Genomic DNA, 11,668 nt, shown 5'->3' with positions numbered 1-11,668 from the left:
ACTTGAACTTGTTTCGTTTTTCCACAATCAGAGGAATGAAACTCTAAGTGAAAGGTTTCAGTCCCCAACAAAAGAAACTTTACTGTCATTGTCACATTTGCAAGACTAAAAGAGTCATCAGCCAGTGCAATATGCACGCAATAGAAAAACAAAAAATTCCTAAAAAGAAATATATACACACATCTATATAGTAAAGGCATTACGATAAGATAAGATAAGATAAGATTTATTTGTCATTGTCATCAACAGATTACAACGAGATTGAGATTTTCTCGACTCGAGTACATACATTACATACATAATTGGTCAAGCTCCAACATCAACAAAACAACTGTTTGGGTTGTTGCATCAGAAACTGTTCATTCAGAGCCCCTCTCACTATGACTGATGACCAGACATGGCTGCACTAAGTGAAGCTTATGTCTAATCCAGTGTATTTTCCATCTTTGTGTATATCGCTGGACCCAGCTTAATTGTACACCAAAAACCTTTTACGCATTACCAGTATTAGCTCTCTTTGGATATGAAGCCATTGAATGTGTGAAGTCAGAGATGTTTCTGAAAGGGTCAATTTATTGACTCTCCCCACAATCAATCTTCATCTTTTAATCCTCTCCTGTAAAGACAAATTGTTAAAAATGAAGTCTTATCTGTTGAAGTGAATATAATAGCATTCACTCATTCCAAAATATATATCAGAAGATTTTATTAAATATACTTAAATGGTGAATAGTTACCATAACAAGCTGGAAACCTGAAATACAGAAAATAAGCACAAAAAATGAATTAGTGAACCACCAGTTAAACTATCAAATACAATAATTTCAGAATTATTACCAGATTACCAGAATACTGTTTTTCCTCACCAGTACTTTTCTTCATCCGGAGGACAACTACAGCAATTCCCAGAAGAAGAATGAGAAGAAATCCTCCTACAATTCCTGCAACAGGAGCAGCTGGAAATTCTGGAGAATAAACTGAAAATGTCCAAACAGATAATAAATTAAGCAGTGCAGATCAAAAATGGCTTCCTTAAGAGTGGATATTGCTTTACAAAATTTGATTTTAACGCAAAATTGTCCTCATCAAAGAAAAATAGTGGTTGTAAATTTTTGAGTAAAAGAAAATATCCTACTGCATCTAAGCTGCCATATAATTAAATACATTTATCTAAAAAAGACAAACTCTTGTATACCTTCAAAATAAATATGCACAATATTGGCAGAAAAGGGACAGTCTCTCAATTTAAACCCTCATTTATCAGCCTTATTCTTTCCAATGTATCTTTGGCGGCAATGTTAATAAAGAACCCATGTAATGTGTAGCTGCAACATTGGGATCCCTCTTCATCATTAGCCATCTGTGTACAGAACGTCTTGTATAATGTCATGTTCATATATGGAAATACCCAGAAGACATATGTTATTGAGGGAAACATATGTTGCTCAAAAATCTCAGTTTGCTTTCCTAAATAAGCAGTACCGTCGCAGAGGTGTGTCTTACCCCAGTTTGTACGGATGACAGATTTGTCCAGAGTGATTTTTATGTCGTCTCCAACACCAGAAAGCTGAAACACACAGTCGTATTGCTTCCAGCTATCAGGTGGGACTGATGACACATTGAGTTCAACACTCATCTGGAAGGTCCCATCATTGTTCAGGAGGATCTCTCCTTTCTCCACATCCTCATGAATCTCTTCTCCATCTTTTCTCCAGAACATTTCAGCTCTGTCAGGGAAGAAACCTGTAGCGTGGCAGCTGACCACAGAGGAGGGAGTTTTCTGGAGCAGAGATATGGAGGGGCTTTCTGTAGAAAGAAAATACTCTTAAATAAAACATAACATCCATATAATATCTGCAAATTTGGGCTTCACAGCTATGAATTAATCACTGGATAAACTGAATAAACGTACCTGTCCTCTGCAGAAAGCTCTTTCCATGGCGAATATAATTTTTCAACCAGTCAGGACATTTGTAGATGTAATAGTTTTTATTATGTTCTAATCTAGCTTTCTTAGCATCCCATATGAGTTTTGTGAGCACAGCTTGTGATTTTGGAGCAATCCATGTCAGTGTTTTCAGGTCCAGAGCTAAGAAGTCCTCACCATTATAACCATACTGATTAAATCCTGTAATTTCTCCAGTCTCATCATCCCACTCACAGCCATTCATTCTCTGTAAAATGTGGGGACCTTAAAGAGAGAGAAACATTCAATAAAAATAGAAGAATAGATTTTATCAACATAAAGGCATCTTTTGCCTAAAAGCCTTATGTACCTATGTAAAATAATGAAAGATGCCTGAACTTGTGTGACTGACTGTAGTTTTAGCATGTCACAAAAATTACATAGAACATTTTTAAGGGAAACCAAATTGATCAAATTAGACTGAATTTAGCAAGAAATTAAATGAACAAATAAAGCTAAAATTAGGAGAAGAACATATGGATTAAAGCATAAATTTACAATGAATTACAAAGTAAAATGAAAGCTCTGGAAATTATTTTTTTGATGGAAACATGCACAAAAAGGCCAAAACAATACTCCACAGTTAAAGGACACTGCAGTGTTTACAGCCCAAAGCTTGTCATGGGAGACATTGACTTTCTGTTTGCTTGCTGTAAAGTTTATGTTACAACAATGGGATAAAACAGACTGGATATGCTGGCAGCACATATCACTCTGTTTATTCTGCCTCAAAAATATCATATTTATCTATAGCATAGCTACTATGTGACTAATTCTTGAAAATTCCTTTATTCTTGTGCAGCTCTTTCCTCGCAGAGAGAAGCTCCTGTAGAGTTGTTGGTATTGTTTTAAAACAGAATGGAAATACAAATAAGAGTAATAATTGAAATTCAAGATTCTCCAGATACTTTTATTTTACAACTACTTTAAAAGAAAAAGTAAAGAGGAAAGTTGGCTAAAGGCGTGTGCAAAAGCTTACTTCAGGCAGAGCTGCTACTTTATAAAAGTGCCTAGAAAGCATGTGAGAAAAGTAGACGGTTTTATTTAAGTGGAGTAACATGTGACTTAAATTGCTTCAAAAAACCTTCTTGGAATCATGTATTTAAAAAGTAAAATTAAAATCTAAATCTACATATTCAAAATCAATATTTAGATTCAGAGTGTATAGTCTTGTGCTTTTCTACATCCTTCCTCCATCTGCCAGGATTGAAGGACAGACTCGACCACAAAGTTCACATGGTGAAAGTGATGAGTAAATATTTATATAGTCCACAGATCTTTTCACTTTAAAATTACATTAAAATAAACCAATCTAAATAAACATTATCAAGAATGTGTCAAAAAGTAGTTAAAACTATACAGCAGATTACCTTCAGTGAGGTTTAGGCGTCGCTTCAAATCATCAATGTTTGCCCTAAAGACATGCTGACTTCCAAGACACTTCTGAGAATACCACTCCAGGTGCTCAGGATTCCTTTCGATCAGTTTCCTCATCCAGTCTTGTTTGGGCTTGGCTGTCTTGATGTTGCTGTCACAGTATCCCACCTGAACTTCATCTACTGTTGCAGCACCAACAAACTCTGGAAAGTCTTGAACTCCGTAGGTAGCAGTAAGAAAATATCTCAGGGAATGTTTCACTGAAGAAAATGTATATTATTAAAAAAAGTAACTGTATACCTACATTCTTACATCAACAATGGACACTTTTTTGGTTCACAAACAAACATGACAACAATATTCTTTACCCAAAGAATTTCACAAACTACATTTAAAGGCTAAAATCTTTACATTAATTTAAACACTAATGGTAGCCTACTTCAGTCTGATGTAATATCTGTGTTGTGATTATTTATTTGTTGTGGGACTAAAGATAATCTATTTAATTCCCTAAGAAAAGAACCACAAGTATGCGTCCCTCATGGGACAATTATCTTACTTTTATTTTCGCTATAAAAGATAACATCGTGATAAAAGACATGATATGACAAAAAGAAACAAAAACAACAACAAAAAAACAACTTTTATTTGTCTGTGAATAGGTTGCCATAGGTGCAAGCGGTAGGTCACAATGAACGGATGTGTAAAGGATTTTATAAATAATATCTGAACTGCAGTGTTTCATTTTTGAAAGGACAAACGCCACGCAGGCCAACCTTTGACTTAAAAATGAAACTATCAGAATATTGCGCAGTGACGGAAAAGGACACACCATGCAACATTGTCTTACCCGAAGAGGCAACGTGAAAGAGCAGCAGTAGACCAAAGTAGTTCATGATTGCGATTTGTTCGAGCTTTTCAGAGGCCGAATAAATCACCTGTATAAACGTAACGGAGCCAAAACAAACCTGCCGGAAAGGGGCGTGTCCACTTCCACTGACGTCACATCAAACGAGGAAAGTAAGAACAAAGGTGAGGATTTAGGGGCAATAAAAGAGTTCACCGACTGACCCTTTGCACCCTGTAGCATTTTGGACAGACACTTTGGTGAAGGTCGATTTACTCCTAAAAACAATTTGAAAACATTTACTTTACTTGCCAAAGTTAAATTCAGCTGTTTGAATAAATCCTCCCTCCATAACATGGGGACAAATTAATGTACTTCAGTTGTATTTATTCCTCTCACCATGGTCAACAAATCTTATAGATTTGGGAACATTTGCTCTTTATTTGCCAAAGTTACCTGGGGGGAACAAAATTCACCTGTTTGAAATAATTTGTCCCATCTCCATGGGAACAAATTAATTTACCAAGTCGTTAACTGGGTTTATTCCTCTCACCATGGACAAGAAATCATGCAGATTTGAGAACATTTGCTCTTCATTTGCCAAAGTTAGGGTGCAAATGAACTTGAAATATGATCGTGCAAAATACATGTCTTGAGATGAGATAAAAACGTGGATAAACTGAACCAGGCCGATAATTCAAAGGACCTTTAAACTCACATTAAACAGTTGATAAATTTTCTAACATTCAGCTGATTGTCAAAAATCCTCTTCAGTCTCCTTTATTCTGCAAACATTTATTCAGTGGCTGCTAAACTGAACTCCATCCTGTCCTATAGGATGCTCCTGATGTTCATCTCGCGATATTTCGTATCCTCATCTTTTCTTTGTGTTCTTCAAATTACAGGTAAGGTGTTGCATAAGTAGACTTTAAACTTTCATGTGTGTCAATTCCTGTAAGGTAATTTTCTACTCTTAGTCATACATATATTTAATCTCTGGTGTGCAACGGATAGAGACGTAAACATACTTGGAATGAAACGTGTCCCCGCGAGATTTTGAGGAGTTTAGTTGTGCAAATGCCACGTCTGACAAGCAGCATCAACGCAGACGGAACTATCAGCTCCTTTTCCTCTCAGGACAAAAAGTTATTTAGTGGCAAAATAAGCCAATATATTGAACACTATTTGGTAAGACTGCACTGATTGTTTTTCATTGTATTCCGCACTTTGTAGCGATGCTTTGGTTGCTGCATCAAGCTAGCATATGAACTGGTTATTAGCTTTCTAGCTAGCTCTGCTGCAGCTTGCAGAAACCGGTGGTGATTGTTTGGAGGTCGGATTTTACTGTTTACTGTTAGATTAAAGGTGGTTCTTTTCTAAGGGAATTAAAGAGGTTATCACTCAACAAATAAACAATCACAGCACAGAGATTACTACACCAGACACCAGGCTGCCGTCAGTGTTTAAATTAACGTAAAGATTTTATATAGGCTTGAGGGATGAGCTGGTTTCGTTATGAGGAGAAAAGCTATAAGATTTCTGAAAGCTGTACACTGATAACCTGTTGTGTTCAAAACTTAAATCAAAATCATGTATGTAGTTTTTGGTTTAATGCTAATAGTTTCTCTTCAAGAGAAGAGAAAATTCCAGGGTTGATGATTCAACTAAATGTAAAGAAGAGGGATGTTACAGTTACAGATGTTACAGTATTTCATATATATATACCCGGGTGTATATATATATATATATATATATATATATATATACTGTATATATACCCGTCTTACTTCTTTCTATCTCTCTCTTTGCTACTAAAACCACGCTGTGCTGTCCAGGCATAGAAGCTACTAGAACTTGTCACTGATTGCAGTAGAAGATCTGAGTCCTGTAAGATGTGAGGCTGGTGGATCCGACTTGGTTCACATATGCTCAGTTTGATTGAGATCCGGGGAGTTTAAAGGCCAAATCATCACCACAAAGACTGTGGTGTGTTCTTCATGTCACTCTTCGACCAATTTTGCTTTGCGCCAGAAGGTGGCAGACATCACAGAATACTGTTTCTCTCCTGACTGGTCTGTGTCTACGCAGTTCCATATGCAAAACGCTGTGATTTACTCCTATATTCTGATATCCAAAATTATAATATGCCTTGTTTACATTTTTCTTTTGCTTATATTGAATTTATTAACACAACATATCCATAACAGTTGTCAACAAAAAGCAGAAAACATAAAGTTTTTTATTTTTCTCCTCATTTCTCTTTCTCATAGGGTCTAATATGGGCTGTTTACGTCTGCTGACACTGACACTGGCTGCTTCTGCTGCACTGCTGTTAACCTCTCAATCGGCTACGGCTCACAGCCATTCCCATGGCGACCATGGGCACAATCACCATCACCACGGCCACTCCCATGGGGAGGATGACGGACACTCCCAGGGCGCTCGGGTGAAGATGTTCCACGGAGCGAGCAAGTGGAGCGCTGAGGCCAACCTGCCGCAGCACGAAGAGGAGCAGCACCATCACGGACATGGACACGCACACTCCCATGATCATGGACACGCACACTCCCATGATCATGGACACGCACACTCCCATGATCACGGACACGCACACTCCCATGATCATGGAGACACACGTTCTCATGGACATGGACACTCGCATGGAGCAGAGAGAGCAAAGAGAGAAGCAGATGGAGAGAAGCGTGACTTAGTGGAGCTCTGGACTCAGGTACGCTCAGAGGAATGTGTTGCTATAATCGTAAAAATGTTGATATAATGGTAACAAAGATGGAAAATCTTTCTTTGTTTGAAAAAGTAGAAGTTGTCACGTTGACTTTTTGTTGATCCGTTTGGAGATTGATATCACATTTTTTGTATTGAATTGATCTAGAATCAAATTTTTTTTGGCTAACAAACAATCTCACCACTAAGCTACGAGTATTGATCACTATCTTTGATCATGATCAATTCTACCTTTACAAGCCCGGCCTCTTCCCCAACATGTAACGTTTCTGAGGAACGTCTGCTATTGAGTTGATTTTTGTTTTCTGCAGGCAATCGGAGCCACTCTGCTGATCAGTGCGGCTCCTTTCCTCATCCTGTTTCTGATCCCAGTCCAGTCCAACAGCGACCAGCACCAGAACCTGCTCAAGGTGCTGCTGAGCTTTGCTTCTGGTGGACTGCTGGGTGATGCCTTCCTGCACCTCATACCACACGCTCTTGGTAGATTCTCTTTTGTTTTGTTTCATAGCTTATACAAATGTAAAGTTTTACTCAGAATTGTTTACATTTCCACCACATGAAATCATACTGAAAGTTTTACATAAGAGTACAAATAAAATAAAAATGTTATATTTTGCTGTTTTATTGAATATAATAGCTCACAGTCTTTCTGTTCTGTTTCTAAAATCCTTTATTTTACAGATCACAGCTGCAGACTTTGCAGTTTGACTTTTTAAATTTAATGCCTGTTTCCTTATGTCATTGTGTTCTGCATAGAGCCTCATTCCCATCATGGAGAGGGAGATGAGGAACACGCTCATGCAAGCGAAGAGTCACATGACCACGGTCACTCCCACGGTATTCCTAGATACTCTTTTCACTCAGCTGTTATGTGATAAAGTCAGCGATATTCCATATCTATATTTTCCACCTGTGAACTAGAAACTTTTCCAACACAGGAGCCGCCCATGGTCACATGATGTCTGTTGGTCTGTGGGTTCTCGGGGGAATCATCGCCTTCCTGGTTGTTGAAAAATTTGTGCGTCTGCTGAAGGGAGGACACGGACACTCCCACAGTCACTCTCATGGTGGGAGAAAAATTTCTGAACTTTTTACAGAATTTTTTTACTTTCCTAAGATTAATATTTAGAAATATTTTCAAATATGGTTCTGCTTCTGATGGTTTCTGGTCCACTGTGTGAATTTAAAGAAATGACTTATTTAATAAAATACATTATTGTGTATAAGGTACTCTGTGAATGAACAATATGGCACTGATAAAAAAATCTTCAAGTCTGGACACTTTTAGTGGACAGAAAATAAATAAAGATGGCAAGTGTACTTACATCTCCTGCCAATATGCAATTTGACCACTAGATGTCATGCTGGGCTGGATTACGTCGTTTAGGATAATTGATTTTTACCTTTGTGAGGTAAATTATACATTTCCTGGATGTCCAACTTTCAGCTGCTGCCAAAGAAAAGGACAGTGATGGAGAAGAGGAGAAGGAAAAGAAGACAAAAGAGAAGAAAACAAACAAAGGTGTGAAGGCGGCAGAGCCTGAGGAGAAGAAGGGCACAGGCGAGTAATCTACTTTCCTGGGAATTTTCCCTATCGCTACCGTTCTCCCCTCTCAGGTTCCCTCAGGACTTAATGTAGGAGGTGCTTACAGTTTTCCTCTTTGAAATTTGACACACTTTCAGGAAGCATGATCAGTTCTCAGCACAAAACATTTTTATAGTCAAAGATGACCAAAAATGTTTTTTTCTCATGAAAAACAAGCTCACTCTAGGTGTAGAAGCTTTGTAACTTATGCTCTACAATGATAATCTCAACCTGGCCCAAGAGCAACAAAATAAAAATAGATTGTATTTATTTTTTACAAACATCCAAAGGATGTATTTAAATATTCCCACAACTTTAACTGCAGTAAAAGCAACAAGAAGGTATCAATTTCTTAATTCTTTGAAAAATATCTATGATTCTTTAGAAAAGTGCACACATTTAAAAGTTGACTTGTAAACTGTTTGAGAACATTAAAAAACATCAGTAGGAGGTGCGTCTAAATCTGGGTAACTTCCCTACAGATGGAACAACTTCGTAAGGAAATAATTATAATTTAAATAAAACATTTTGTGGTTCATCAATTGTTTTTTTTTTTCTCCATGCTCTTTTTTTCTTTTTGGTTTGGTAAACTAAATCTTACTCAGTAAAAAAACAAAGTTGCTTGTAAAAACAATTTTTCAATTTGAACTGACAGACTACATGTGGTTAAGCAGAATTATTATTATACATATTCTTATTTGATGTACATAAAAATGCCATTTCTGTTTTGGAGAAAACCTAAACTTGAGCTGGTGTTGCTTGAATTTATGTAACTTTTCAAATGTTACATTTTTCAGGTGTTGAACGTACCTGAACATGTTATCAATCATTACTGATCATGTGTCACGGTCATATTATTAAACATAAAATATTATTACTTGGTAAAAACTGTTTCTTTTTCTCCATGGAAACAGAAATCAAGGTGTCCGGTTATCTGAACCTAGCAGCTGACTTCACACATAACTTCACCGATGGCCTGGCAATCGGAGCGTCATTCCTGGTCAGTCCAGCTGTTGGCGCTGTCACCACTCTGACAATCCTGCTTCATGAGGTCCCACATGAGATTGGGGATTTTGCCATTCTCGTCCAGTCTGGCTGCACTAAAAAGAAGGTATTTACATTTTACATTATGTTTTATCATCTACTTTTTAAAATAAACATCAAAGACTTTTAGCTTTTTCAGATTTGTCATTTACATTGATCTTGAAATAATGAAATGTAAAACAGGTGTATACCTTGTATGTCCTATTTTTTTGTATTTGAGTTCTTAATTATTTTCTTTTTTCCTTACACATCAATTTTGTCCTTTTTTCTAAAGAAGCTGTTTCAAATTGGTTATATTTTCCTAAAAATTTAGAATTTGACACAAACTCCATTAGTGTAAAAACAGAAACATTTTCAAAAATGCAGCAGGTTTGAATATGTATTGTATTATTTGATTCTGCAGAACAGATGGCTCAGTCTTTCTATTTGTCTCAGATGTCAAACTCAGCAGCATTCACTCTGGAATGATTTATGTGCCCTTATTGTGAAACCAGGGTTTCAAATTTCAATTCCTGGTTCAAAGCTTTTGTGTCTTTTCTAAGTTAATCCAAAGTTGTCTGCTAACAATCAAACATTTTCCCATGCAGGAACCTTAGGCATAACAGTGGGCTTAAATTTGAGATTAGAATTAGTAAAATATTCTGTAGTGTATCGTTACAGTTTTAGTTAAAATATAAATATTTCTTTGTTCATTAAAATACACAACTAAAAACAGAAAGTTACACAGTATTTGAGTATGAAGGTATAAAATGGTGAAGTATGTTTATGGGTATGGTGTGAAAGTAGGTTAATTTTGTAACAATTAGGAATTGGTAAAGGTGGTAATTATCTCACATTCCCTAATAGTAACCTAATCATTTAAAGCACATATGTAATATTATTGTTAAATTATAATTTTTAGCATTCCTTTAAAATGAGAGAAACAGGAAGTGTGTAATAATTAAGCTGAGTTTCTATTGTTCCTCTCTGTGCATCAGGCTATGTGTCTGCAGCTGCTGACCGCAGTGGGAGCTCTGGCCGGGACGGCTTGCTCCCTGCTGGCTGAAGGTGTGGGCGCCACGGCGACCGCCTGGATCTTACCCTTCACAGCTGGCGGGTTTGTTTACATCGCCACGGTGACGGTGCTCCCCGAGCTGCTGGTTGGCCGCGCCAGTTTCGGCCAGTCTTTGATGGAGATTCTGGCGCTGCTGTTTGGCGTCGGCATGATGGTGCTGATCGCAGAGTACGAATGAAGCGCTTTTCTTTGGAGCGGACAGAAACTTTTACAGCACAAGAGAAAAAGAACAGAGACACTGACAGGGAAAAATACGCAACATTTAAATGATTTTTTTGTTTTTATTGCTTTTTTTTTCTTATCACATTGAAATTTATGTTGTTTTGTTTTTTAAGCAGAAGGGTCAATGTTTTCTGAAAAAAAAATAAATAAATGAGTGGATAAAAACTGATATCAGGATAAGGAGTTCTGCAGTAGAATGGTCTGTAAATTCACCTGCCACTTATGTTCAAACAACCGTCCAACTTTCAGTGTGGCTGCTGCATAAAAAGCAGAGCAGCTCCTCAGTACAAGAGACGAATGTTTGTTCTACAGTGACCTGCAAGTATAAAATCCTTTATAAAAAAAATCTTTGTTGGACACTGAATGTTAACTTTTATTTACATTCCATGCAAAATGATGATGTTGCTTTTGTTGATGTGGTCAAACTGTGCATCATGTTTTAAATTTCATTTAATTTGCTTGAAGAAATATTTTTCAGATCCTTGTTTTCCTGAGATGAATTTTGCTGAATGTCCCCAAATAAAGGCTAATTATTTTCTAAGTATTATCTGCTTCTCTATTAATATTAGGTGTATAACCTTAAAGAGTACTTATGTGACGGCACAAACGTATTTAAAACATGTTTAATCGAGCATCAAACCTATCCGTGATCTAACTGGCCAAGCCATCGGAGTAACAAAAACTGACTAGTAAAAACTCTGAATCCCAGAATGCAAAGCGTTAACCCATTTTCATGCACAGCAGTAATTCCTGCGATGTTATAACTCAACAAATTTCTGGGCAGCAAAAAGTTCCTCATCTTTGTTGACAGCAGCTGCAGCATTTGGAAGA

The 11,668-nt window shown here is 37.0% G+C and overlaps 2 protein-coding genes across 4 annotated transcripts; one reads left to right on the top strand and one right to left on the bottom strand.

Moving 5' to 3' along the window:
- Window positions 1–208: 208 nt before the first annotated feature.
- Window positions 209–4,343, bottom strand: LOC114156351 (major histocompatibility complex class I-related gene protein-like). 2 transcript variants are annotated; one of them, XM_028036728.1, is made up of 7 exons: window positions 4,194–4,343; window positions 3,337–3,603; window positions 1,913–2,191; window positions 1,504–1,806; window positions 846–977; window positions 738–754; window positions 209–616 (listed from the first exon to the last, which is right to left on the bottom strand). In XM_028036728.1, the coding sequence occupies exons 1-7, from the start codon at window positions 4,237–4,239 to the stop codon at window positions 599–601; spliced, it is 1,062 nt and encodes a 353-aa protein (XP_027892529.1). In that variant the 5' UTR covers window positions 4,240–4,343; the 3' UTR covers window positions 209–598. The 2 variants fall into 2 exon arrangements, with proteins under 2 accessions (XP_027892529.1, XP_027892530.1); XM_028036729.1 differs by having other exon boundaries at window positions 867–977.
- Window positions 4,344–5,000: 657 nt separating this feature from the next.
- slc39a7 (solute carrier family 39 member 7) lies at window positions 5,001–11,381 on the top strand. Of its 2 annotated transcripts, none has more exons than XM_028036725.1 (8): window positions 5,001–5,095; window positions 6,461–6,918; window positions 7,244–7,412; window positions 7,689–7,769; window positions 7,871–7,999; window positions 8,380–8,493; window positions 9,432–9,628; window positions 10,539–11,381. In XM_028036725.1, exons 1-8 carry the CDS (start codon window positions 5,029–5,031, stop codon window positions 10,791–10,793), a joined length of 1,470 nt encoding a protein of 489 aa, XP_027892526.1. In that variant the 5' UTR covers window positions 5,001–5,028; the 3' UTR covers window positions 10,794–11,381. The 2 variants fall into 2 exon arrangements, with proteins under 2 accessions (XP_027892526.1, XP_027892527.1); XM_028036726.1 differs by lacking the exon at window positions 5,001–5,095 and adding an exon at window positions 5,182–5,378.
- The last annotated feature ends 287 nt before the right edge of the window (window positions 11,382–11,668 follow it).

Source organism: Xiphophorus couchianus, chromosome 13, assembly GCF_001444195.1.
Source record: "Xiphophorus couchianus chromosome 13, X_couchianus-1.0, whole genome shotgun sequence".
Taxonomy (NCBI): domain Eukaryota; kingdom Metazoa; phylum Chordata; class Actinopteri; order Cyprinodontiformes; family Poeciliidae; genus Xiphophorus; species Xiphophorus couchianus.
The sequence above is the reverse complement of the archived record's forward strand: the minus strand, read 5'-3'. Positions and strand labels throughout refer to the sequence as shown.

Bases quoted from the DNA above. Each gene is read 5' to 3' on its own strand.
- LOC114156351 (XM_028036728.1), bottom strand. From the start codon at position 4,239: ATGAACTACTTTGGTCTACTGCTGCTCTTTCACGTTGCCTCTTCGG. The intron at 3,604-4,193 runs GTAAGACAATGT...CATTTTCTTCAG, and splicing joins CTTTCACGTTGCCTCTTCGG to TGAAACATTCCCTGAGATAT. The intron at 978-1,503 runs GTAAGACACACC...GGACATTTTCAG, and splicing joins TGTCATCCGTACAAACTGGG to TTTATTCTCCAGAATTTCCA.
- slc39a7 (XM_028036725.1), top strand. From the start codon at position 5,029: ATGCTCCTGATGTTCATCTCGCGATATTTCGTATCCTCATCTTTTCTT. The intron at 5,096-6,460 runs GTAAGGTGTTGC...TCTTTCTCATAG, and splicing joins TTGTGTTCTTCAAATTACAG to GGTCTAATATGGGCTGTTTA. The intron at 7,413-7,688 runs GTAGATTCTCTT...TGTTCTGCATAG, and splicing joins CCTCATACCACACGCTCTTG to AGCCTCATTCCCATCATGGA.